This window comes from Drosophila biarmipes, chromosome 3R (assembly GCF_025231255.1).
Source record: "Drosophila biarmipes strain raj3 chromosome 3R, RU_DBia_V1.1, whole genome shotgun sequence".
In the NCBI taxonomy this organism is placed as follows: Eukaryota; Metazoa; Arthropoda; class Insecta; order Diptera; family Drosophilidae; genus Drosophila; species Drosophila biarmipes.
In genome coordinates this window covers 13,254,512-13,282,180 of record NC_066616.1, presented here as the reverse complement: position 1 = coordinate 13,282,180, position 27,669 = coordinate 13,254,512, and the positions used below count along the sequence as shown (strand labels likewise).

Genomic DNA, 27,669 nt, shown 5'->3' with positions numbered 1-27,669 from the left:
CGATCAATATTTATGTAAGGCTTTAATTTATTAACCAAACACATACGGCAGTATGCAAAAGAAGGAGATAGAATTTCATTTAATCATTTTAAATTACCCGCCATTTGAAAATTTTCGAACTAAAACAGTGTTGGGAAGTCCGTGCAGGGTTGTGTCTCCGCTAAGGAGCTGCCAGACTGCTGAAAGGTGGCCGTATCTTGGAAAACTATCGGCAAGCGATAGTTTTGGTATTTATGGAGGCCCACGCAGTGGTATTTATCTCCCGGCCGCACGGTATTTTCGGTCGCTGGCCGCGCAGTCACACTCCAGTACAACGACAACTAACTAGTTAATTTACAGTTTACGTACAATGCGCTAGCTGGCATCCACATTCGCCCCAAAATGTGCGGTTAAACTCCCCCCGCGAACCGCAGAGCGGCGGCGAACAGTCGGACAAAGCGACCGAGACGAAACGAAGCGAGAAGAAGAAGGGCAGATTAAACAAGTTTGCGTGGAACGGAACGGAAAATTGCGTGAGAAGAAGAAAGCCACAGCGTCGGATGCAATAATGCCAAATGTTTAAACAAATTCGCCCAGGCGTCGGAGACTCGAGTCCATTTTTGTTGCGTCCGTCACCCGTGCGTGCGTGTGAGTGTGTGTCCGTGCTGTGCCGTGCCGTGCCGTGCCGTGTGTGTAGTGGCAAGTGAGAGTGTCTCGCCCCGAGTGCAAATGAAGTTGGCCAAGCCCAAAACGAGAATTAATTAAAGCGACTAGCAAAGGTGCCCGGCGCGGAGGATTAACTGCGCCCAGGGGTCAGCCCACAAAGAGCGAGAGACCAACAGACTAACCCTACCGATCGGGGGCAGGACGGGGCCGCGGCAGGATCCCATCCGAAATGAGCGAGGAGCTGAAGGTGGTGCTGCGCCGCAGCGAGCAGCATTCCGGTTTCGGGTTTTCGCTGCTCGGAACCACCGGACCGCCACATGTCATCTACGACATCGTCGAGAATTCGCCGGCAGCCGATTGCGGAGCGGTAAGTGTGGCATATGTACATCGCACTCGTGTGTGCTGTGCATTCAGGCTGCTCCCGTCCTTTGTGTGTGCGCCAGTCCATTCCCGTCTGGGACGGGAGCCAAACCAACCCACCCACCCACTCGCCCACCGGTGACCCCCGCCCATCTATGACTTCATCAACCACCGGGCCATGAAGACAGCAACAGCCACAGCCACAACACTGCTCTGGCGCATTTCGGCCTACAGTAGAGCCTGCCCGAAGCAAACATCAACCAAGATGGCCTTGGGACTTCCCAGGAATTCTGTATAACCCTTTAGTGTTTCATTTTCCATGAGTGCAGGGATGTTTAAAATAATAACTGCTTAAATTGTATGAAAAACTGAGATAACTTATACTAAATATCATCTTTTAAATGATACTTTCCAAAAAGTTAGCTGATTTTCAGGGGAAATATGTAACCTCAGTTCAATTACCTAAAATTTCACAATTTGTGAACTTCTAATTTCCCTGGAAACAGCCACTTTCCCGGTTAAGATCCCCGAAGACGCATTTTTCTTGGAACTGTTTTTGTTGTCTTACTTTTCAGAGAAGGTTTAAACGATAGCATTGTGTCGCCTGTATATTCGTACTCTATTTTGCATATTCAAGTAGGAATAGTATCATCTTTTGGTATCACTTTGGTTATTTTTAAAAATGCCGAATTAATGTTCTTCATATATATGTACCAGAATCCCCCAAAAAGTCTAGTGACATGTGCAAGCTTTTAAGCGGAAATACAATTATTCATCGCGATTTATCTAACCCGAGCTGCATACGTACGTAGATAAGAACAACTTTGTGTGGCAGCTGGCGGTTTGTGTTTTAGGATTCGGCCTGTATGCAAAGCGGCCCGCCCCTCGTCTGCTGATAAGAACACTTTCCACTTTTCCATTTTTCCACTTCTTTTTACGCTGATGACCATGGCTGTCTGGCGTATGTGAAAGCATTTCAATTTGCACAGCGGCGAACAGCGAGGCGAGAGTCCTCTGCTGGCGTGTCATCATTGCTTGCCGCCCGTGATGTCATCGCGGCCCTAATTGGTGGGCGGCAAAGGGGGAGTCTGCGGGCGGGGGGACACACAAAAGACACTGTATCAATTTTCCGGCTTGCTTTGCTTTTATTTACTATTTACTGTCACCGCGGCGCATCTGAAATGCTTAGAGCCGAGTGCAAAAGGAAAACAAGAGCGGGCAAATACTGGGAACAAAGTAAGGCAAATATTTTTAAATGAAATGGCAATATGTTTGCTTGCTCAATTGTTGCTGCCCGAGTAAAGATCAATTTGTGGTCAATTTAATGGAATCACCGATGGCTGGAATTCCTGAGATATAACTATGTAAGTAGCTTTTCAGTCATCAGATACTATCTGTGGCAAACATAGTCGAAGTAGGGGTTAAGGTTCCTATGAAACAGCCTTATCCGCAGTGGATATTTACATAGCCTAATCTTATCTCGGTGAATTTCGGTAAACATTTCAATAAAAGTATGTAGTGGCTTTTGGCCATTACCATGGATTTCTGAGAACTAAAAACGCACCCAACGGATATTGGATAAGCATGGACCCTACGTGGGGCCCATTTCAATTACTATCAATCTCCCGGCGCAACTCCAATTCGAAAGAAGTGCAACGCACAGTTACGTATCGACAGAATGCAAATGCAGCGCTATAAAAAGCGATGCAAAGACAACATTCTATAAATAAACCTTCTCGGGCAGAAGCAAACACACACAGGCTGACGCAGGGACGGACGGACTCAGACTTACTTTGTAATTATCGGACGTGGCAACCATAAACGATTTACACGAAGACCCAAACAGAACTTTAAGTGTACGCAGCCGATCACCGAAAACTTGGTGGCGAGCAAACAAACGAAATCCGTGAAAGCAGAGTGCAAAAAACGCGTTGGGAATTTAAATCGCTGAAATTATTAAGTAATTCCCCACAAGCCAGGTATGACGAAAGGAAGAAGCAAATGCGCCGGGGTAATTGTCTTCAGGCAACGAACTGACACGGACCCACAGATACGACCGCACACTTTATATACAGATGCAGCGGCACGCACTTTTCCAATTTCTTATCGCTTTCGCTTACAACTTGTTGTTATTTTCGTGGCCCGTCTTGTTTTGCGGCCGCTCGACTTGTCCTCTATCTCTGCGCCGCGCACTCCTCATAAAGTGGGTGCGCAAGTGTCACTCGGCACTTTGGGTATCGGAAAAACACATTACAATACCACACTCCTTGGGGCGTTTGACGAATTACTTTATTCGGTTGCCAGGCACCTCTTAATTAAAATATTGCCTTGTTTTTCGCTGGTACTAATGATAAACCCCAGTTCAAAAATATATGGGCTCAAAAAATATATGTTTTTGTTTTTATTTCCTCAATAAAATATACAGTGATGATAATATTTTGTGAGTTAGTCCATGGTTTTATAATAAATTTGTTTTTATACCCCATCTGAGAGTGTTTTTTTTAATATTCAGTGATAATAAATTATATTCTGATAATGATAATATCTAGAGAGTTTAGTTCATAGGCTTATAACAAATTGGTTTTCTTATAACACGTGTGGGTTTTACCCCCTCCTAACCCATTCTTCTGAGAGTCAGTAGGTTCTAACCCAAGTTGCACGCAATTTTACCATATAAAGTTTACAGTCTCTAATTACTTGATGTTCTGCAGACCCCTCCCCACTAAATTCAAAGCCTAATGAGTAACCACCTCGTCGGCCCCCGGGTGCAATTAGTTTTACTTTTTATATGCCGTCATTCTGGTTGCGGTACAATTTTATTTTTCAATGAATGCACAGACATACACACACTCTCCGCTGGGTGTGTACCATCCGTATGTACGTGTGCTTGTCCACGCTGTCGTCGGCTGTCTTTTGTCGCCTTCGCCTTCGCTTTTCCATTTTCCACAGCCATTTCCACTTCCATTTTCTTCTCTCTTCTCTGCTTTTCTCTTCTCCTCCTCAGTCCGCTGCAGTCGCCGTTTGTTGTTGTTTGCCCATGCATTTTCCCCGCGTTTGTTTATTTCCCTACTCCTCCAAGTTGATATATCAAGTATGCCCCACACTCCAGGCTCCACACTCGCGCGACGACAAAAAAGTCTGCGTCTCGAAGTGACTGAGTGGCAAATTGTGCATTAATTGCCAGGCGACTAAAGTACTCACATTCAATTCTATTCTGATTCATACTGACACTCACTCTGAGAGATAAACCCTTTTTGGGGGTTTATTTTAGCAGAGACAAGGTGGAATTCCTTGTTCATAGATGGGAAATGTAACTCTCAAAAGCCTGGGCATAGCCTCTTAATTCACAAAATAAAGTTAGATAGATAGTGAAGTTGAAATGTTTAAAAACAATCGGAAATCGATAAACAGCTCAAAAGATGCCGATAAGATGGTTGTTAATTTACCTCTGTCGTTAATGTTCAATTCATATTTCAGCACTTACTGTTTGCAATTCTTTGTTTATAGATGAAGAGTATTGGCAAAACTACTTAATATATTAAATAATGTTAAAAAGAAAGTGAGTATTGCAATTTAGAAAAAAATAGAAATCGAAAATAATCGATAAATATAGTTGTAACTAGTACTGTAATGTTCATCTCAATCTGCTTTATTCTAAAAAATATTCCTTTGGAATACTTGTTTTTAAATATTTGACCAAAATTTCTGTTACTTTACTTGTTATAAAATAATGCTAAACAGGTAGTGGGTACTGCAATTTTCAAAAATAATCAAAATTCGAAAAAACAGTTAAAAAGACGGTGATTGTTACTTAAACTGTGGTGAATAAATCAGTTTTATTTTAAAAAATATTGCGTTGGAATACAGTTTTTTATATTTTTTTAAATATTTGGAGCTATACATAATAATACGGAATTACTTTATTATTATTATTTTTGTTTATCACTGTACTACTAGATCACTGGAAAAAAGACAGCGAATTTTTGGGTTAATTCGCTCATCCCCAATTATAGAAACAACAACTCGGTTGTTGGTGTTTTTGGTTTTTAGAAATTATTTACTTTTGTTCAGTCATTAATCATTTGGGGTGCCAAGTAATTTGCTCTCTCCTCGCCTGTTCAAACTAATTTTTCGCCAGCATTCCGAAAACAAGAGTTTAATATTCGCATTTTTAGGGCAAACAAAAAATAGGAAACATGCTGAGGCAGAAAAAACCTTTAAAACGGCAGCTGTGTGTGCCTCGCCGGATTCTTTTTTCGTTCGCTGTCACTTGGGCCTCCTTCGAAAACTGTAGCTTCTTTTGTTCTCACTGGCGTTGTTGCAAAATTCTAACGTTATGCTTAATTACTCGTTAACTGGAAATGACAAACGACTTTTCACTGTTGCCGCTTTTGTTGTCATTGTTCCCTTTGTGGTTGTTGTTGTTCTTGTGGGGCTCCGCCCGCTGCTAGCAACAAATTAATTGCCACCGACAAGTCGCAGACAACAAAAAGGCACAAGCGGAAAAAAGTAGAAGAAGCTCTGGCTCATATCTATTTATTGATTTTCCCCGTCGGAATGGAATGGGCATGTTTGCCGTCCCGATCCCGATCATCGCTCTCTCCCCGTCTTTTCTCAAACTGTGGCTAATGACAATTGACACGTTCAAGAAGTCCCCGGCAACGACAACACACTGTCTGGCAGGCCGGCCAACTTCAAGCTCTGAAAAGCACAATCCAGCGGCAAGCGCTCACTCGATTACAATTGCGAGATGGAAGTAAATGTCAAGAGATTGGGAAGCCACTTTAACTTCTGCTCTTCATGCCCTTTCAGGGGCTCTTCTAGTTCCATCCATATTAGTATCTAATAGATATCTTTGTATCTCTATCTCTTGGATCTCTATATCTGGGTATCTATTTCATAGATATCCTTTTTCTGATAAAAGATACTTTTAAGACGAAAGATACAAATTGTGTTTTTGGTTCAATGTCCATAAATTATCACGTATGGGAAGGATGATATATCATATCATTATTATATCTTAACAAATAAATGCAATATATTATATATCTATAATTGGTTTGGCCTTACAAAACTGTTTCTTAACCATTTATAACGGCTTTTCTTAATTTTGAATGCATGTAGAACACATTATGAAGATGATACACAGTAAAATATAACGACTTGTAATGGATTACTTCTTTACTAGGGCATTAAATAGCTTACTTTCGAATTGGGCCCTTCTGTGCATTTATTTCCGCCCCTCCCTCTCGGTTCACTCGAAGTCAAAAGTGCAAAAAAGTAGAGTAAACTCGCTTTAATTGAATTACAAAAGTAGGAAAATTGCGCACGCGTTTATTAAGTTGGTTTTCTTGCTGCTCTTTGCTTTCTGCCCGATGGAAGGCAAAGGCAGGAGGCCCAGCCCAACTAAATTCAGCCGGGCTCAATTCGGTTCCCTCCCAGCCGGCTTTTCTTGAGCTCCAGCTCCGGGGGTGGCACCTTCTCCCGCTGCTCGGAGGTGGAAACGGAGTGGATACTCTTCTCCATGAGGACGGCGATGGGGTGGAGATGGCGGCCCGAGGTGGACGAGCGAGTGCTCTGTGTGCGCTCCGCCGCTCCGGTTCGTTGCACGCCACGGCACAGCGCACAGCAGTGGCACAGCGGCAGCAACTACAACAGTCAAAGAAATAATAAGAACAATAAGTGCATAAGGCACTCACCTAGCCGACGCTCCAGAGATGCCAAATAAGTGTGGGCTCACGATTTCAATGTCCAGTTCAGGCTAAGGCCGTGTTTAAAATTTAAAAATAACAAACCTTGACTTTTCCACCGCCGTCAAAAGTGTGATTCATTTAGATTAAGTACCTCCATATTTGTCAAATTGTGGTGTTAAGCGTAGACCATTGAACTCTAAAGGCATGACTTTACTTTGTATCCTCACGTAATAACATTTTAATACTTTTCGCCAAAAATTAAAATTAAAACTTGAAAGTTACAACTTTAAATTCAGTTCAAAATATATGTTATGTTTTTAATTTTATATATTCCAGATTTAAGCTTTCTTGAAAAGCCTTAGCAAATTACGAATTATTGACTGTACTCACATTTTCTAAAATCAAGAATTAAGTGTTCTTAATTCTTTTCTTGCGAAACAAGTTCCTTTGCCCTCGTTCCAGAAAAGTGCTGTTACTGAAAAAGCGAAACAAAATAACAATTTAAGGGACCTTTTGGTGCTCTTTGATTGTACTCGCAATTTGTAAAATCAAGAATAAAATGTTCTTGATTCCTCTTTGAGAAGCACTCCGTAATTGGCTACAGTCCATAGATTTCTTACAATTAACATTACATATTAACACATTAAGGGATCTTTAAGTGCTTTTTGACTGTACTCATAATTTAAAAATCAAGAATAAACTCTTCTTGATTATTCTTCGCTAAACTAGCCATATTTGGCTACAATCCGGCCAAGTGGCCACCACCTCTTCGTACTGCCTGACTCAGATTCAGACTCAGGCATGCAAAAAGTGCTGTAGAAAGCTTAGCGGCGAGCGGTAGCAGTAAACTTTGCGCTAAATCTCGAGCATTTATATGCGGCGTTGTTTTTGTGCTCGCTGGCTCGCTCGCTCATTATGTGCCCACTCGCTCGTTCGTGTGTGCGTCCAAGCATTGCCGAAGATGCAACAAATGCGGCACGGAGGCCACCTCCGTCTCGGGCGGGTGCAGTGCATCCGAGTCGGAGTCGGACGGTGCTGCCACTTGGCGGCTGTCTGCCTGCAAATGGAGTGGCAGCACTTCTTGTGCCATCTCACGGCATCGCATCTCATGCCATGCCACCCCTTCTCACCTCGCCTTATTGTTTCCTTCCCCTCTTTTGTTTGGAATGCTCAATTAGCCGGCCTGCCTTGCCCCCCTCTGCTGGGTATCTGTTTCCCCTTTTTTGCGACTTTCTGGCCCACATTTGCAGTTTCGCCTAGGAAAATGCGGCTACCAAGGCAATTGCAAATCAATAACAAAAATAAACCCAGGCACACTGCCTAAACATGGGAATAGCTTTGAAAAGTAAAGAGAAAAGAAGTTCTAAAATTGAAATCAAAATATAAAAAACAATTTTTCAGATAAAAAAATAAAATGAAAAAAATATATATATTTGTATAATACATTTAAAATCCCTCTTATATCTATGTATTAGCCGAGATCATTTTAAATAAAAATATGTAAAAGATACTTTAGTAAATAATTTTAAGAACATTTAGTTAGGCTGACTAAATTCCCTCAGTGTTGCCAACAGTCCAATAAAACTCAGACATGCACAGGGTACACAAACTTTTTGTTTGAAAAACATTTGTTGTTTGTGTCTCTACTTTTCGTTCTTGTTGCAGTTTCATTTTTATGCGTTTTGCACAATTGCAAATCCCGCACGAGCCGCACTCACACAGCGCCCGTAAATTCCACGGGTGGATCCGTGGAGCACACACAACCCAACAGGCCGTCTATTTAAATTTTCCGGCATAGAAAATGCGCACATTTTTCGGATATTTACAAGGCAGAAAACATAAAACAACAGAGGCTAATTTAGCAGGCTAAACATTGATTTAAGCCTGCGATAAAATAGCGTGTGACGCAATAGTTGCCCAGCCTTGAAACCTAAGACAGCCAAAGTTAGTTTACAGAAAAATATAATATTTTACGGAGATGGTATAATCAATATTTTGGTTCTTCATGGGAAAACCATTGTTAAGAAGAGAAATCCATTAAACTTTCCCAAGTTGCTTGTAAACTTTACCCTTAAATTCAAGTACCCACTAAAAGCAAAACAAGGGGATTTTTATATAATATCTTATTATAGGGCAATGATTCCGTGAAATGTGTGCCCGTTAACATGGCAAACTTTTTAGTTATCCAGTTGGAAATTGAGCAAACAACCTGCCCCAGAATCCGGAGAGATCTCGGTGAAATAGGTTTATCTTGGCCAAGTGAGAAGGCCATTTCCCAAAACCCCCATATCTGCGGTGACAGGGCGTGAATCACTCAATCCAAATCTCAAGTTGAGCCATTGGCACAGTTCTGTGCAAGTTAGCACTTCATTACCATAATGGGTTCCCGCGCCGGAATCACTCCGCTAAGCGGCAGGGCGATAGCATCGCCATCGCCACTTCCATTCACCGACTTCCGATTCCCGCGATTGCACAACACCCACCGGAGCATGATAATGAAATAAACCAATTCATGCTAATTTGCTGCTCCCCCTCTTTTATCTGGTGCAAATATGAAAGGAAATCCACAATGGATGTGCCTGCAAGGTCGTCAAAATAAATAAAACAGCGGCCGAGCGCTGCGTATAGTATGTGATATGGGGGTATTGGCTTGTGTGCCCGTGCTCCTACTTATTTGATTTGCTATTGTCCGGGGCTCTGCACATGTTTATTAGCCAAACATGATAAGAGATATCGCCGCAAGAGAACCCCTTTGCGTCATAGCTCAAAGTCGTTAATTGGTGTTGGGGGAATTGAATACTCCTGGATTCCAAAATATACTATGATGCAATCGCTTCTAATTTCCCCTTCTGCTGTTTTCTTTAGCAGAAAGCAAGGAACCGGGCTATTATGTGCTAAAATTAGTGCAATTGGCAGTTTTTTCGCCCGTTTCGCTTGTAATAAGGGTTGTGATTGATGTCCAGGGGAAACGCTGTGCCCCTAAGTGCCCTCCCGAAAGACAGAACAAGGTAAACAAAGCCAGCGAAGCCGTGTAGAATGCAAATAGCCGGAGAAGTGGCAAAATCATTAGTCCAATAACAGGCGGTGAGCTGAGAGGGCCAAGAGTGGGGATAGGTGCCAAGTGTCTGGCTCTATCCGCACCCCTACCTCGTCTGAGTGCGTCATTTGCGACGCCCACGTGGAAGGCGGACGACTGTCTCTTATCCGCCTGCCTACCCCAACATTGATTTTCTGGGCTCCGGCGAAAAGAAAAGAGGTTAGTGGGTTCTGCCATTACTGCAGTCTGTCAACGACTCTGCGGCACTAGACCGCCGACCATGCCCTCCATCCCGTGGAGCCGGATAACCGTGTGGCGGTGGAGGCACTGCACGGAACCGTACTCGACTAGGTCGTCGTAGTCGCTAATACAATCAATCAATCGCCTTGTTTACCCCCACACAGCCAGTGGGCGGGCTGTTGTTGTTGCCCTTGTTAATTGGTATTGGCTTAGTTCGTGTCAATAAAGCGTCATTGAACCGAAAATCAAAACACACACAAGGAGAGCGCCGAAAAAACGTGGAGCCATTGTTCACTTGGCATTAATTTGAGACTTCAAGTGCTCGGTAATTGAAAGCCGAATGTGACGTGAATGCTAAATAGTATCTGGCGCTGGCTTTATCAGCCTCGGTGCGTTCACAGGCGATTACTGGGAGTGAGGAATTTCCTGATAAGCTTCTCTTTATGGCCATTAGTGTCGTGTTCAGATTCCCTGAAGGTAGTCCCCGTAAACACCTGTTCTAGGGTAAACATGGGGGTTCTCTGAACCCTTTTCCCCGTTGCAAACACTTTTAAAATAAAAACTTCAGTTACAGGAAATAAAAAATGAGTTCTATAACTGATAATAAATATACAACAATAATACTGAAAGAAAATCATGATTGAAATGGATAGGAATTTCTTTAAGTATCCAATGCCTAGGTTTTTGATAAGAAAAGGGGTTTCTAAAACTTATAAATAATACTGGAGTGCTATCTTCTTAAAACTACAGATTGAAAACTCACCCGAACTGCAACCTTTCTTTGTAACTTTTATGTCAGCAAATCTCATTGCAGCACAATCACAGTGATGGTTTGTTTTCCCCCCTCAAAGTGCAGCTTATCGTCCTGTGGTCTTGTGGTACCTTCAACGCCAGTTGACTGTGTTTTCCCTTGGAACAGGGCATGACATTGCGGATAACAAACAAGACTTCCGACCAGACCAAATACGAGTCGAGTGGATGGGTCGTAAGAAATGCAGGAGAGCCTCTCCCCGATTGTCATTGGTGTCGTTGGATGTGAAAACAAATCAATTCGAACCAATTTCAATTTGAGCAGCCAGTGGTGCAGCCGACGGGGTGGGGGTCACATGCAGGTCGTCAGGGGGTCACGGGAGTGCGGATGGGAGGAAAGTGGGAAGGGGGGCAGAGCGGCAGCCGAGTGTAACTGATTGATTTAACTTTTAACTGTGCAGCCTGCTGGTTGTTGGCCGTTGGTTGCCGGCTGCTGGTTGACTAGCTCGACTAGCTTGACTGCCTGCCCGACTCAACAGCTCTGGCCCCAGGGGGCCCACTATCTCTACGCCTGCTTACAGGGCAGCCAGCTCAAGAAGAACGCCACAAATATTTTATTAGATGATTATTATTTAATGGGCTTCACTTAAACATGTCACGCCTTTAAAGCTGGCTGACCACTCTCCTAAAAGATCGAAGTTTCTTGAATATATGTTTCAATCAATTTTATAAAATCTATATATTTGCCAGTATGTATATATATGTATATATATTTAAGATAGTATCATACTATAAAAACATAATCATCATCAACAAATTACCATGTCCAATAGCACCTCCAAGTAAACTTATAAATCAAAGCTTTACAGTCTCTAGTACAAGTTTCGCTGATTAGCTTGTGCCACTATCCAATAGAAATGCAGTTGACAAGGGTCGAGTTACCGGGGTTCCACTGTGCTCGTATCTTGTAGCTATCGTTCGCTGCTCCCCTCCGGAGCGTGAAAGTGAAATGCAAAAGCAATTTCTTTGGGGCGCGTAGCCCTGTGTGTTTGTGTGCACCTGCTGCTGGCTGCTGGCTGCTTTCGAGTGCCTAATCGAATCTGGAGGAGCTTCCTCGGCGCTGGCAGCCATTAATCGCGGCTTGTTATCAAAGGCGGCGAACACGAATCCAAAGTGGCCAGAGGTGGTGCTGCTGGTTCCTTTGTCGTGTTATGCAGATGCTGCCACGGGGAAAACATCAAATTTGCATTACGAGTTTGACTTTCTTTCATTTTCGCCCAGAGAATTGCACCAGGGGTGGCTTGGGCGGCCTGGGCGGCCTGGGTGGCTTGTTTGTTATGCAACTCTGCCGCTTGTCGACATTTTTTGGCTGGCACAATTAATTTAAGCACCGTTTTAATTGAATTGCATCGCCGCCCGCGGCAACAGCAGCTGAGCAGCAGCCATATGTGGCACCCACTCTCGCTGCGGCTGCAAAGTTCTCCGGGTGCTCTCTCCTAGCCTATTTTTCCCCCCGATTCTCGCTCTCTTCTCGGCCACGTGCAGACCTCTCTCGTGCAGACACAGGAATCGTGGCTTCGCCAGCGACATAGTAAGAGAGCATGGATTAGTGCGACTTTTAGTTTTAATTGCCGCCCGCAGTTCGCGTCAAGTGTCTCCGAAGGAAGCCAGCACACCCAACTTCCTTTAGGGCGTATAGACCATCCTGGGCATTAATAATAAAGGCCCGGGTGCGGCCAGGAAACCCCTGGAACTAATTATGCAATAATAGTATCCAAGTAATTTGTGCTTCTTGTGCATGCATTTCCCATGAATCCAGAAGCGCGTGTGGCGCACTCAAAATTGCCCCGACTCGCAGGGCCTATGCTGTGTTACATAGCATATTTATTGAATAATCTATGAGTGCTGGCCGGAGGTGAAGGTTCCACGTACCACTCAACCCCGGATACGGACACAGAAAAGCTCTTCGGCCCGTTCTCGTACGTCAGCAAGTAAATAAGGCGCCAATGTCGTCCCACGTTGTGATTTCATGCTGCTTCCCCCCGCCCATTTTCCGCATTTCCACGCGCCTCGCAACGCAGGCCCATCGAGAAGAAAATTAAAAATAGTTTACAAGTGCCGACAGCCGGGGTTTGGCTATGCCTAACATGCGAATAATAATAACAAAGCCAACTCGAGCCGAAGGAAAATCAATAGGCTTTGCGTTGTCAATACAATCGAAGGGGCATTGCCAGTGATTTGCCTACTAAATGTGCCTCTTTCGGTCCTCCATTCGCAGGTTGAGGCCGGGGATGTCATCCTCAAAGTCAACGGAACGGATGTCCATCGCTACACAACGAAGGAAGGTGAGTTCCCGAGGGGAGCCGTCGGCGTAGTAGAGGCGGAAAGCCGTGAATAATTAACCAAAACATATTCCCAAACAGTTCTCAAATGCCTGCGCCTGTCGGAACAGCTGGTGACCTTGGAGCTGAAGCGAGGTAGGTGGAAATGTATATCAATCTTCAAGGATGCAAACTGGTTTCGAACCACACTGAACCAAGCCAAACCGATTCAATCTAAACTGAACTAAACCGAACCGATCCAAACCGCTTTGCCGATGTCTTGGGTTTTTAAGAAGATTTTTTGTTTGTAAATGGTTAATGACTCACAATAATTAAAAATAATGTTGTGTCTCAGGGTAACACGGATTAGGAATCCAAAAAGGAATTATTAAACGCCAGAATATGAGTAAAGTCGCTTTAATACACTCTTGTATAAAATCATAAAAGGTTAATTATGATTTAATAAAAAAGTTGTTAACCACTCAACTATCACAAGAGATTTCACTTATAATCGTAGTGCGACGAAAAGCGTATTTCCCTTAATTTAATATTTTTAATCGGTTTGCATCCTAGGTAGTTATCTTTAAAGGCAGATAGGTAATACTCTATTCTTTCCGCAGATCCCAAGCTCAAGGCGCGGATCAAAGAGCAGCTGGCCAACACGCAGAGTCCGCACTATGTGGACATTGAGTCGCCGAACATCTACGACTACCACAGCAACAGCACCAACTCCTCGCCGAATCACCGGGCCAACGCCGGCGGAAAGGGGACGGCGACGACCACGCCCTCCCAGAGCGGACTGCGCTACAAGTCGCCCACGCACTTGCCCTCGCTGCGCCAGAACTCGTCGCCCCTGCTGGCGAGTGGATCCACCACGACCACGACCACCGCCACGCACACGCACACCCATAGTCGCAACTCCTCGGCGAGCTCCACCAAGATCAAGGTGGTGGAGACGAGCATCACCACCTCGACCACGGGTATTGTGGGTCTCGCGTCACCCACCGGCAGTGCTGGTGGTGGAGTTGGCGGGGAGGCCACCTCGCCGACCTTTCGTCCCTCACGCATTCCACAAGCGCTGACCAAATGTGCCGTACCCAAGCCAGTGCCCGTTCTCCATTCGCCACAGAATAAGCGGCCACGCCCCTCGCAGATTCCGACGAAGGCGGCGAACGGCAACGGTAACGGCCATACCGCCCAGCTGCCGCCACAGTCGCTGCAGCACTCGAACAGCTACAGCGGCAGTCCGGTGACCAGGCAGCGGTTCACGGACAGGGAGCAGGAGCGGGAGCCGGAACCCAACTCGGCGCCACCGCAGCCGGCGAAGGCGCCACGCTTTGAGGCTTATATGATGACCGGTGACCTGATCCTGAATCTGTCCCGGACACCGCAAACCAGCAATCCCCTGCCCGCCCAGGCCAAGAAGGTAAGTTATTGGTAAACCACCATATAAACTCAGATAAAGATGACCTAATCAAATCCATTTGCAGGTGGACAGCCTCCGGGATTCGCCCAGTCGCTTAGTTAACGCGCGGATCAATGGTGCATTAGCACCGCGTGCCTCCGGTGAATCCTCGCCCACTTCCTCCTCCTCGGTGGACTCCCCCACCAACACTAGCTCGGATTCGGTGAAGCGCGAGGCGAAGCTGCTGCGGAAACAACAACAGCAGCAGCAGCAACAACAACCTCACCAACAGCAACAGCAGCGGGACAGCATCAACAACAGCTACAATCGCAAGGATTCGCTGACCAACGACACGTTGCTAATGTGCGAGGAGCTGGAGCCGGACGAGGAGGGCGAGTATGTCCTGGAGGAGGACAACAAGCAGCAGCGACAACGCCAACAGCAGCACCGATACCGCCAGCAGCAAAACCAGCAACGCTACGAATACTACCAAAACGAGGACGAGCTGGAGGAGCAGGAGGAGGTGGAGGAGGAACGCGAGGAGGATCAAACGCACTATGACATCACCAACATCGACACCTACCAGAGCGGTCTGGGCCGGGGAGACGAAGATGACAGCGATCGGCAGTGTCTGGTGGACGATGACGACGATGATGATGCCTACGACGACGAGGAGAATGATGCCGGCGACGAGGACTACTCGACCAACTCGCTGGGCTCCGGTTCGGCCAAACAGAGATTGCGGGCGCTTAAGCAACGGACCGCAACCCGCCAGCAGCAGCGAAATCGGGATGCCGTCGACTGCGCCGGACGCTCCGGATCGGGATCTTCGTCCACCACGGTCAAGAGCGAGGCTGGCGGCCTGGGCCTGGATGAAACCTCCTTCTCAGTGCCAACCTCTCCCATCTCGCTGTCAACGCCGCTGATCGACAAGGAGACGGCTAACTCGGTGCCCACCAGCCCGGAGCCCAGTTCGCTGGTCCCAGAGTTGAGCAGCGGGGCTGGCGCCGGAGCCGTCGTGGTGCGCCGACACAACGGGCATGTGGTGCGGAAGTGCGATGCCGCCGGTTTCCGCACCAGCAAGTCCGAGGACCATCTGCAGCAGATCCAGCGCGAGGGCATCGCCGCTGTGATACCCATCGACATCGATGAGGATGTGAATAGCTCGCTGAACACGCTGCTGGACACGCGTCAGGACTCCGAGGACTCGCAGGTGAGGCGTCGCCGGGCTTAGGCACTCCCACTCCACCCAGGATAGTCCGCCGGATAGAGCTAGCGAACCATCGAGCAGTCGAATTTTCCTCCGCCAGATCTCCCCCAGAACACTCGACACTTGTAGTTGATGAGTTACTATCCCCCTTACGCTCCCCGTTCTCAAGTGCTTCTGTAGAGTACGGTTTTCGTTAACTGGTTTCTGTAGTCTGTTGTCTATTGTACATCTATGTGTTTTGCGTGTGTGTTAGCCATTGCATTGTTCCATAAGTCAAGCCATACCATCCAATCTCATCCCTAGACCTACCCCCAACCCACTGTTTTTCTTGCTCACTTGTTACTTTGAACTTTCCTACTTAACTTACTTAATTACTTACTACTAAACTCTCTGTCTATCTTACTCTCTTGTTTCGTGTTTCTTTCTTTCGTTTTCTCGTTTCTCTGTTTCCTACTTTGACTCTTCTCGAATCGATTTGATATGCGCAATTTATTGTCCCCCGTGAGCTTTCTAGTCGATGGCCACTGTAATTGTAAACAACTCGTCACTGGCCTCGAACAACAACGAGGGCGAGCAGAACGACAACCGCAGCAGCAGCAGCAGCTCCAGCGACAACAATAACTGCGGCAGCGGCAACACCGGCGAACCAGCGACATCCGCAACTGCAGCAGCAAGTGCAACAATCACGACTGCGACTGCAGCTGCAACATCAACGAGAACGATGAATTGCAGCAGCAAATTAAACTATATTTTATGCAAAAAGGTTGCCATTTGCATAGTTGGCATGCTGATTAACGTGACTTTTGATTTGATTTCGTTTCGATTTGCCACTTTTGATTTCTTGCCTGCGCTTGGAAAAGTTTTGTATGTAGAAGATGAGAGCCTCTCGCCACCAAACGCTTGTCCACAACGTACACACACCACAACACATGACACCCAAGTTTCCGACACTCTCACACAGAACAGACACCGAACGCTTCCAGCACTCGGAAAATTGTTTGGGACTCCTCAGAGAGATTGGGCAACGGCAAATGGAAATTCGAGATCTGACAAACAATCCATAGAGCATAATATCGATTAACAACATAAAAAGAAAAAACCCTTGTTATTACTGTATCACTAATCTCTGGTTTGTTGCACATCCTAGGCTTCGGATCGCGACCGGATCGTGTGGACCTATAATGCCCCACTGCAGCCGCACCAACTGGCGGCCCTCCAGCGACAGCAGCAACTGCAAGAGCAGCAATTCCAACAGCAACAGCAGCAACTCCAGCAGCAACATCAGCAGCAACATCAGCAGCAGCAGCTCCAGCAGCAGCAACAGCAGCAGCAGCAACTCTACGGTCAGCAATCGCATTCAAATTCACATTCAAGTTCCATTAGTTCGTCGCCCCAGCACTCGGCTGTGGGCAGTCCGGCCTCGCCCACGTCGGTTTCCTCGTCGGTGATGTCCTCGTCAGGCTCCAAGGGCGCCCTGGGCCTGGGCAGCAGCAGCAACGGTCCCATGGCCGCCGTGCAGCAACAACAGCAGCGGGAGCAGGGCGGCCAGGTCGCGCATCCGCCCAGCGGTATTCCCGGCCTGCTGAGCTGCCCAGGCGGCGTGCCCGGGAACAATGGTGGTGGTGGAGGCATCTGTGGTGGTGGTGGCAACAACGATCAGAGCGTCTCAGAGGCCATTTCGAATATATCTAGTCCCGACTACCAAGACGACGATAACTTATTAAGCTCTCGCGATATTCTAGGCGGCATGGTACTTAGCGATCCCAGTGACTCGGACTCGACCATCCTCGTCTCGGACGCGGCCGCCCAGCAGCGCCAGCAGCTCAAGCAGCAGCTGCGCGCCCAGCAGCAACAGCAGAGGGACAGGGAGCGGGAGAGGGATCGGGATCGGGAACAGTCCGAGCACAAGGTGGTCATCCAAGTGCGGGGACTGGACAGCAACAGCAGCGGTGGCGGCAACGGCCGATCCGAGGAGGATGTGGTCACGCTGACGGACGAGCCGCTGGGCACGATGAACGTCGGTATGCGGGACGCCTCGCCACCCGTTTCCGACGATGGCAGCGATGTGGAGTCGCTCCACTCTTATCACTACTCGCCCAAGGCCGTGGACATGCCCTCGGCCATTCGCCTGGCCAAAAGACTGTACTCTCTCGACGGTTTCAAGAAGAGTGATGTGTCGCGACACCTCAGCAAAAAGTGAGAAAACTAATTCTTAGTGTAAAACTTGTAAACTTAAAACTAAACTGAATTTTCCCGCTATTTGCAGCAACGACTTTAGTCGAGCGGTGGCCGATGAGTATCTCAAGCATTTCACCTTCGAGAAGAAGTCCCTGGACCAAGCGCTGCGTGAGTTCCTGCAGCAGTTCTCACTGTCCGGCGAAACGCAGGAACGGGAGCGGGTGCTGGTGCACTTTTCCAAGCGCTTCCTCGACTGCAATCCCGGCACCTTCAACTCGCAGGACGCTGTGCACACGCTGACCTGTGCCATAATGCTGCTGAACACGGATCTGCACGGCCAGAACATGAATCGCAAGATGAGCTGTGCGGAGTTCGTCGACAACCTGGCAGATCTCAACGATGGCGAGAACTTTCCCAAGGATGTGCTAAAGTCGCTTTACCAGGCCATTAAGACCAAGCCGCTGGAGTGGGCGCTGTAAGAGGAGTAAATTATATTAAACCATCATTTTCTCATCATAATTTACAATTTCAGAGACGAAGAGGCGGGAGATCTGCAGCAGCAAAGAGCCAACAATAGTGCCCTGGGGAATGTGGGACAGAATCCCTTCCTCGATCCCCCAGAATTGGCCACTGCTGTGGAGTACAAAAAAGGCTATGTGATGCGTAAATGCTGCTACGACAGCAGCTTTAAGAAAAGTAAGCTCCATATTAACGATGTAATGGCAGGGATTATAATATAATAATATCATTTTTTGCTAGCTCCCTTTGGAAAACGCTCTTGGAAGATGTTCTACTGCACGCTGCGTGATCTTGTGCTGTATTTGCATAAGGATGAGCACGGTTTTCGGAAAAGTCAAGTGAGTATAATGTTCTTCTTGTGTGGGAACTATAAGTAATTTCCAACCTTATCCACAGATGTCCGACAATCTGCACAATGCAATACGCATACATCACGCACTGGCCACCAAGGCCAACGACTACACCAAGAAGCAACATGTGTTCCGTCTGCAGACGGCCGACCAGGCCGAATATCTGTTCCAGACCAGCGACTCCAAGGAGCTGCAGTCGTGGGTTGAGACGATCAATTATGTGTGCGCCGCGATATCAGCGCCTCCGCTCGAGGGAGGCGTGGGCAGCCAGAAGCGGTTCCAGCGGCCACTCCTGCCCAGCAAACAGTCCAAACTGTTGCTGGTGAGTACAGAAAGATAGTTCCTCCATGATCTGTTATTCATATTTTTATGCTGTTGCAGAAGGAGCAGTTGGATTCGCACGAGGTGCAGTTGGCCCAGTTGGACCAGGAGCTCAACGAGCACAAGAAGGGTCCGATTCCCAGCAAGGGCTTGGCTTTGCAGAACTACAAGGAGAAGGAGAGCTACCTGCAGTACGAAGTAAGCTTTACCCATGACCCTTTCGAACTGAGTCGATTTCTAATTTATTTTTTTGTACTGCAGCTGAGGCGCTACCGCACCTATGTGAGCATCCTGAGCGCCAAGATGCTAGCTGACCAGCAGCAGCTGGAGCTGCAGGCCCAGCAGCCTGCTCCGGGGGCGCACGAGGAAGAGGCCGACACATTCCCAGTGGGCACCACCGCCTGCCCGCCATCCACGCCGCAAAGTATTAACCAGAAGGATCTGCAGAAGGAGCAGCAACAGCCAACGAACAGGTACAGTCAGCAGCAGCGCCCAAGCGGCAGCAGCTCCTCGTCCGCCGGCCATGTGCAGCAGGACATTGGCTGACGCGTAATGGGAGTTTTCTCAGCTTGTGTGGTTTAAGCGATCGCTCCGATCCACTCGTTATGTTCCGTCACATCCTTGGCTATATGTTTTTTCTGTACTTTCTCCGCTTTCGTTGTTATTTTGTGTTGAGCTTCCCCGAGATTTCCTTTCTTTCCCTTACTGTTGTGTTGTTCATTCCGCAGAGCTCCCAGGATCTCAGTGTCGACCAATGTGGGTTGGCGCAAGCTGTTCTGGGACTCCGTGTGCTGCGGTGTTTTGTTGTGTTGCTGGCATTACTGTGCTGTTATCACTGTTATCACCTAATCCGTTCTCTGTGTAAATATATTTCGTGTGCGTTCCTTTCGTTTTGCATTTCGCATCCGCCTCATAATACGCCCGCATCCCCACGAGTACAAGCATTAATTTTGAATAGTTTTAACTACGATACGTATAACAATAACTGAATCCAGACTTAAGTGTTGCGCGTAGGCAATTAAAACCACGAGGAGGCAGAGGGACCCCTAATGTAATTAGTTCTTATGTGAATAATGGTTTTATTTTGGAAGCAACCACAACCACACAACATGCTGTGAAAACTCAATGAACAATTCATAATCGATAACTAGGAATTTAGAGACCCAAACGTGCGAGCGTTCGAAGGGATTCGAAGTCAAGATTGGAATAGTTAACTATAGAAAACCGTTTTTTGTAGCACTAGTAGTAATCCAAAGTTTTGGCGTTAAATGTATACAAACAAAAACTATATTTAGAAACGAAATTTAACGAAGAATTGTAGAAAACACAAATGTGGTTCATAGTAGCAAACGTTTACGTTTAAACCTAAGCTAGAGGCATTCTAAATATACATGCAAACAACATAATCACCGACGAAAAATAGCCTCAGACATGTTTTACAAACCCGCAAACATCCAGAAGTTAGAGATACAATTTTAAGTAGACAGAATCAATTGAAAAGCCATCCCACACTCGCTCACGACACGACACTACACTGATTGCGGCTACACCGCTGTACCACATAAGACTCATGCTAACCCGACGACATTTGGTGACCCCGACCCCTAGGTGAAGCCAAAGCAGTTGCCGTTACTCGTTGCCCGTTGCCATTCCGTTACCCCGTTCAAATGCGTTGCTACGTAACACCCAAATGCAATGTCCCAAGTGAAAAGCAAAACCCAAATGGAAGAATTCTTCAATCTTACAGATGGTTCGATGTCTTCTGCTGCTGTAGCCCAATCTGGCGGCACTTGATCCATTCGAAAAGCCATTAACCAACTTAGTCTCTTGCCAAGATTTAGCGTCAGCCACAGCACAGTCCACGAAGCACCGCGCCAGAGGCTAGTGATCCGCTCCAAGAGCTCCAGGTGCTCCTTGTAAATGCCCCGACCCGTACCGAGCGCCTGTCTTAAATGTGAGCAGGCCGAGGCCAAATCTCAATGTTAATTGTTAACTCCTCAGTGTCTAGCTTGGCTTAGTGCGAACCTATACGAATATCCACCATCTGACACCCCGTTTTTCGTTTCCAATGCCACGATTGCTAACCTCGCTTATCGTTCTACACTTGCAGAAAAGAGAAGAAAAAGAAATAATTAAGTTTTATTTCGCTCTTGATTTCGATCATTTCAAACTCGCATACCAACACACACACCTCCACCACAGTCCCCGCCTTCTGGCCATCGGTAAGTCCCACGCCCAGATTGAAATTGCCAGCGATTCGACCCAAGCATGTAACCTATGTTTTCTCTTCCCACCAGAGCAGCAGGCGATCGAATGAATGAATTTGAATAGAATACTCCGAAATGCCGGGCTGCCTCCGCCGGGAACACAGACAGATCAAACTCACAGAACCACTGAACCACTCACCCACTCGCACACTCTGCACCACTCACGCCACCACCCACTTACACTCAAGCGTTGCGGCTGTGCCGTGCCTGCCACAGAAGAAATTCGGAATTTGTGCACTTTCAATTAGTTGAGACCCCAGGAGGGGGGCTAAATGGGAGATCATTTGAGACAATTAGACTACCAACACGATAATTAACGAGGGAAAGTTTTACGTTTGAAGGTCGTTCATCAGAAGCTATCGGCAGCATCTCGAATTCGAGCATTTGATACCATAAGTACGGAGCTACTTATCCAAAAGCGGGTACTCGAAATCGGTCTCACCTGAGTTGAAGATATACAACTATTCGATTCCAATTTGAATTTGAATTATCGTTCATGTCTGCTTCGCCAAAGATTCTGCTGGACGGCTGCTTAGGAGCGAGAATGAATACTGCTTATACACATAGACTTATTATTACAAGAGTTGATAAACAATACTTACATCATTACCTATGCTATCATTATAAATGATAAAAATAAATTATAAATTATTGAACAATATCTCTACACAACTAGAAGATGGAGAACATCGGCCGTAACAATAAAACACAATGAGAACCAGGACAAGAGCATTAGCATTAAGCCTAAGCAATTACTACCATACCATGTACGACTTGTTTTTGGTCTTTGCGATACATTATCACATTATCTGTGTAGGTACACTTACTCTAATATTATGTACGGATTAAAATATTTATTTAAACACTTATCGGTTGATTACGCGACATGTCCATGTAGCTAGAATATGAAATTGATATCGATTACGGGGTAGAGAGAGAAGAGGAATCAATAAATTTAAATGCATCATATATTTTTGAACATATTATCATTATTGTATTGTGTAATTATGTAAATGCAGATTATATAACATTGTTTATAATAATTTTTAACAATTCTACTGAAACGGCAATAAATTCGAGAAAACACTAACTGAAAAGCGAAAGTGAAAGCAACTTGCCTGCAAACCAAGCGCCTAAATGTACGCATATTGTATATTTATTTAGTCACACATTTTAACTGGCTTACGAGGGCATCACTTAGTTTTTAAAGCAATACCCTTTTGATACCGATTCACAAGAGCATTCAGTTAAGAGAACTTGCGAACAAATGGCGAAGAGGGAAACAGGATGTCGAACGCGGAGACGGTGATTTTTATGTGAACATTTATTACTAACTGATAAGCTTTGAGTAAACTTAGGAAAGCCGTTATACTATGCATATACACGTATACATATATGAACAATATATAGTGTATCTATGAATGCTCATGTGAGCAACCAAACAATTACGATATGAATCATTAAATACTTCCGAAAGCATTAAGTCCCGCAGTTTGTCTTTAACCCTCCGTCTTGAAGGTGAACGAGGTGTCCGTCTCCACCAGCATGTTCTCCAAGCGCAATCCCAGCTGACGGCGCTGCAGATCCAACTTTACCACCGACGCCACTATCCGATCGCCGATGCTCAGCTCGCTGTTGTTCATGTGACTGTTGTGTATGAGGCCATCGCGCTCCACTCCCACGTCCACGAAGGCACCAAACTGGGTCACGTTGGTCACAGCTCCTGGAATTCCAGAGAGTAGGGATAAGTTCTAAGCTTTAAATTGGGCCTGCTTCGCCTGTCACTGACCTGTGACTACATCGCCTATGCTCAGATCATCCAGCCGTGTTAGGCCCTGTTTGAAGAGAGGTCTCTTGTCCAAATCGGCTCGATAGTCTTGGAGCAATTCGCGCTGCAGGGCAACCAGCAGAAATTCCAACTAAAACAGAAAAATCCAATTTACTCAAAGAATTAGACCAAGTCTTTTAATGTTAAAAGCCAGTTCTCCGCACTTTAGAAACAAGAATATAGGGAAATAGCTGACTTACCCGCTCCATGGGAAGCTTGTGCTGCTTGGCTATGCGATCAAGTTTCGACTGGGACTCTGAAAACTGCTTGATGCTTGCTATAAAGGCAGCCTTGCCTACATCTGACAGCCTTAAGTTACATTCCCCCACGATACTGAAAAGACGAAAATTATTTAGCTTTACAAAATTAAAAATTATTAAAATGATAGCCGATCTGAAGCGGCTGTATGACGAGCGCTGGCACTATCCTCCAAAGCTGCCGCCGGCCAAGACAAAGTATGTTGCCTGTGGAAAGGTTCCCTTTTACGGGCACAACGACAAGCCGGATTACCGGCCCTGCTGGCAGCATCCGCTTAATGTGCCGAACCAAGCTCTCTTCGGAGTTTGCTGGGAGTATCCGCCGGAACGGTACAAGCGTCGCCCACTTCCGCCTCCATGCCGAGGATCGACCATTCCCATCCACTTGCTAAAGCCCACCTTCAAGCATTGTGAGAACATCTACACCCGGTATGATTTTAAGCTGGAGCAGTGCGTGCATGAGCAAATTCTGGTCGTTGACCAGAAACTAAAGAAGCTGAGGCACCAGCTGGCCAAGGCCAAGCCCTTGCAGATCGAGAAGGTTAAGGAGATGCGGTACCATGGAGTGCGCTATCGCATTTTGGTGGGCTCTACCGGATGCACCAAGATCTATCCCGAGTACCTAAGCCGGATGACCGAGGAGCGGGAGCTCTGCGAGTTTCAGAGGGCCTACAATCTGGTCAATCAATCCAAGTAAGTTAAATGTTGGTGGCAGTGGCATCGCTAATTGTGAACACTTTAGTTCTGATTTGACCAAATCGTTTTTGGACATGCGGGAATCCAAAGAGGAGTTGGAACTACGCCTGACCAGACTAGACCGATCCCTAGATAGTATATTTTTGCAAGATCTAGACTCGGTGCTGAAAATGATCGAAGACCTGAAGACGTACTTCTTTGGTGTGATCGTAAAGCTAAAAACGTGGGCGGAACTGATGGACCCGATGAAGGAGCACTCCATCGAAGACTATCTGGCACTTTTGTGTCAGGACTCTGACTTCAAGAGCTTCATGAGGGCTGGCATGGAGAATTGCACCTGCAAGCGGTGCGACAAGAAGGATCCCCTGAAGCCGTATCTTCCATGTTGGTGCCAGCACCCCGAATCCAGCGATGAATCAGTACTTAAGAAATTCGATGATGATTGTCCAAAGATCATTGCTGCCGTCGTGCAAAGCGACAGTGACGTTGTCTTTGAATCTAGCACTTCGATGCTAGTGAAAGCGGAAGCTGAGAAGGCCAGGATTACAGCGGAACAGGCGGAGTAAAGTGCTTCATAATGTGCTATACAATATCGTTTGTTGTATAATATACTTGGCCTACCTTTCAGCCACTTTATAGCTCTCCGGATGCACCCAAGTACAGTCCAGCGGGTTCTGAAGTCGTCCTCCCACGCTTAGCGGTTCGATGCGCACAAAGCCGGCGCACTGGACAAACGACTTCTCGCCTATAGTTCGCACCGATAGCAGATCCTTGCGGGACTGAAATGGTCCCTTCTGCGTTCGGTACTCAATGATCTTCTCAGCCTTCTTTTCAGACAGGCCAGCAATGTGCCTTTAAATCGGGAAACTGTTAGATAATATTTCTCATGGGGGACTTTCTGCAAAAACCTACTTGAGCACACTTAAACTGGCTGTGTTGAGGTCGACGCCTACATAACTGACACATTCAGACACAACGTCCTTCAGCGATTCTGTCAGAATCTTCTCGGAAACATCGTGCTGGTACATGCCTACTCCCAGGTGTCTGGGCTCTATCTTGACATACTCACTCAGCGGGTCGTTCAACCGACGCGCTATGGATACTATAAATAATTTGAAGTTTATATTCATATTATTTTTTAATGCTAACTTTATAGTACAAACCTGCACTCCTTTCGTTAGTATCCATATTGGGAAATTCCTTAGAGGCCACATCGCTGCAAGAGTAAACAGAAGCCCCGTTTTCGTTAACGATGCTGTAACGAATGCTTCTGCTGTCCAGAAGGCCGGAGTGGAACATATCGGTTAGCCAGTGCTCCGTTTCACGACAGGCAGTTCCATTGCCCAGGGCAATAATTTGGCAGCTTTTACAGAAGTTCAAATTAATAAATTGTTCCGAAAATCTAACTACAATTAATATACTTGTGATCCGAAAGAAGCTGAACCAGTTTTTGTTCGGCTCCACGCCTATTGGACCTGGCTCCATGAGGGTAAATTACACCCGTGTCCAGCACATCGGCCGTCTCGGATATAACCGCCAGTTTGCAGCCATTGGTGTAGCCCGGATCTATGCCCAAAATGCGCTCGCCTTTGAGTGGAGACATCAGCAGCAGTTGCTTTAGGTTCTTTGCAAACACATCGATGGCTGCCTTTTGGGCCTTTTCCTTCAGATCGGCGCGAATCTGTCTGCACATCAATGGCTGCACTGCAATGACAATTATTTATTAACTTCCCATGAGTTTTTATTTCGTTTTTATTACACTTTTTTGAGTAGCATTCCTCCAGGGATTTTGTAAACACTTCCCTTCTTAGTGGATACTGCAGACCTTCGTTCATGTACTGATCTGTTATAAAGCGCATCAGATCTCTTTTGAGATAGTCGCTGGTGTCTAATTTGACAGAAAGGAACTTGTGTTTCTCCCCACGATTGATGGCCAACATTTGATGGGGTTTTATGGTTTTAATATCACCCTGAAAGTTGAAGTAGTTCTCAAACTTTGAGCTGTCCAATTTTTTGTCTGCGATGCCGTTGGCTGATTTACTTTTGCTTGCTTTACTTGAACTAGCTTTGGACGATGCCGACTCCTTGGTCTTGCTGCACTTCAGGAATACCCGATGCACATTTTGTCTGGAATGGATACGGATATAGAGAGTGTTGGCAATAAAATACAACATACTTAGTATGCTTACAGTCTGCGAATTTCCTCCAACACATTTGTGTTCTTGCTAATGTTGTGTATAATAATGTTGCATATTCCACTCATCACCAATGCTTCCGTGGCCAAGTCCTCGTTTCCGGGGTCCACTATTTCTTTAAGATTTACTTTAGGAACTGAGCCGTAGAGCAAACGGTCGGCATACTCCTCCAGGCCCAAAGCTTTCGCTCGTTCCGCCAAAGTGCCCTTGCTGGCCGGCTTGTAAGGAGCGTACAGAAACTCCAATTCCTCGTTGGTCTTGGCGCACATCAGCTCCTCACGGATTTCAGTGTTTAGGACGTTTTCACGCTCCAACTGACTGACGATGTTCTCCGCCTTCTTGCGGAGATCTACGATCTCAGTGTACGTGTTGCGAATGTCTCTCAGGCGATCTGGAGCTATGTGATCCACCAGATCTCGACGGTAGCTGCAGGTATACAACAATTGAGTGGAAGTTCGGGTACATAATGGTTAAGAAACATACCGACATATAAAAGGAATGGTGTTTTCGTTCTCAAACAGCTGCACAATGTTCTTCGCTGCCTGCGGCTGTATGTTCTCCGTTTCGGCGAGAAGCTCGTGGATGTTCCACACCTTGCGCCGCTCCCAGAAGGAACTCCGTCCAGTGGTGGAGCTGGGTACAGGTCCATCTGGTTGTGTCATAGCTGACGGAGGTACCAAGTCTTCCTTCTGCGGATCATTTTCCACCACTTTTTCTTTTCTGGCACGCTTTCTCTTGGGAGCTGTAGTTTCGGAACTCCTTTCATTGGTGGAGCTAGCTGCAGAACCTTTATGTCGGTTTGTAGATGAGGATTCAATCTGGACATCAAGTTCGACATTGTGCTCATTAGGACAAGCATTTTCGTCTTCTTTTTCCTTTCTGGCCCGTTTCTTCTTGGGGGCTGCTGCCTCAGTTGGTGAACTCTTAGATGTGGGCCATCGTTGGCGCTTGCTCCTGCAAAGGATTCCTAAATAAGCAATATCCTTAGTGGGTTAGTCATTACTTACCCGCCTGCCTGGGCATTTACAGCGCGGTCTATCCTGCGGTTCTTGGTCTCTGGCGGCCTGTAATCATCGTTTTCCGTAAGATTCAGTTCCTCATCCGAGTCGGAGAGCTCAATTACCAGCTTTTTTGTGGCTGCCGCGCGTCGGGGTCTTGTGGACATTTCGAATGTATCAACAAGTCGGTAAGATGGGGTTTCACAAAGCAGGGGTCTACTTTAACTATTTCGGGGATGTATTCTCAAGTGTTTATTAATATACATAAAATAAATTTTTATGCATAAATCAGTTGTAAATCAGTTTTAAACGGCTAAAGCAAAGGGGTTTAAAAATTTGGCGTGCCCTAGATAAAACCGCAAATACTCGAATAATCGATTGGCAGCAACAGCTGATTGT

General features: G+C 46.3%; 3 protein-coding genes across 12 annotated transcripts; 2 read left to right on the top strand and 1 right to left on the bottom strand.

Moving 5' to 3' along the window:
* The first annotated feature begins 297 nt into the window (after positions 1–297).
* Positions 298–22,779, top strand: LOC108031480 (PH and SEC7 domain-containing protein). 10 transcript variants are annotated; one of them, XM_050889250.1, is made up of 17 exons: positions 298–1,012; positions 13,004–13,070; positions 13,149–13,202; positions 13,667–14,472; positions 14,537–15,664; positions 16,176–16,424; positions 16,809–17,004; positions 17,404–17,857; positions 17,928–18,314; positions 18,372–18,535; positions 18,599–18,696; positions 18,755–19,030; positions 19,090–19,227; positions 19,291–19,502; positions 19,758–20,983; positions 21,140–21,251; positions 21,327–22,779. In XM_050889250.1, the coding sequence occupies exons 1-15, from the start codon at positions 875–877 to the stop codon at positions 19,876–19,878; spliced, it is 4,488 nt and encodes a 1,495-aa protein (XP_050745207.1). In that variant the 5' UTR covers positions 298–874; the 3' UTR covers positions 19,879–20,983; positions 21,140–21,251; positions 21,327–22,779. The 10 variants fall into 10 exon arrangements, with proteins under 10 accessions (XP_050745207.1, XP_050745208.1, XP_050745205.1 ...); XM_050889251.1 differs by lacking the exon at positions 16,176–16,424 and having other exon boundaries at positions 20,777–20,983; XM_050889248.1 differs by having other exon boundaries at positions 16,809–17,857; positions 20,777–20,983.
* On the bottom strand, positions 22,603–27,631 carry LOC108031481 (uncharacterized protein YdcI). The gene is made up of 11 exons (XM_017104958.2): positions 27,280–27,631; positions 26,756–27,226; positions 26,267–26,698; positions 25,837–26,204; positions 25,499–25,781; positions 25,241–25,440; positions 24,990–25,179; positions 24,699–24,929; positions 23,325–23,457; positions 23,086–23,215; positions 22,603–23,019 (listed from the first exon to the last, which is right to left on the bottom strand). The coding sequence occupies exons 1-11, from the start codon at positions 27,435–27,437 to the stop codon at positions 22,796–22,798; spliced, it is 2,820 nt and encodes a 939-aa protein (XP_016960447.1). The 5' UTR covers positions 27,438–27,631; the 3' UTR covers positions 22,603–22,795.
* LOC108031482 (uncharacterized) lies at positions 23,415–24,715 on the top strand. Its single transcript, XM_017104959.3, has 2 exons — positions 23,415–24,074; positions 24,124–24,715. The coding sequence occupies exons 1-2, from the start codon at positions 23,506–23,508 to the stop codon at positions 24,641–24,643; spliced, it is 1,089 nt and encodes a 362-aa protein (XP_016960448.1). The 5' UTR covers positions 23,415–23,505; the 3' UTR covers positions 24,644–24,715.
* Positions 27,632–27,669: the final 38 nt, after the last annotated feature.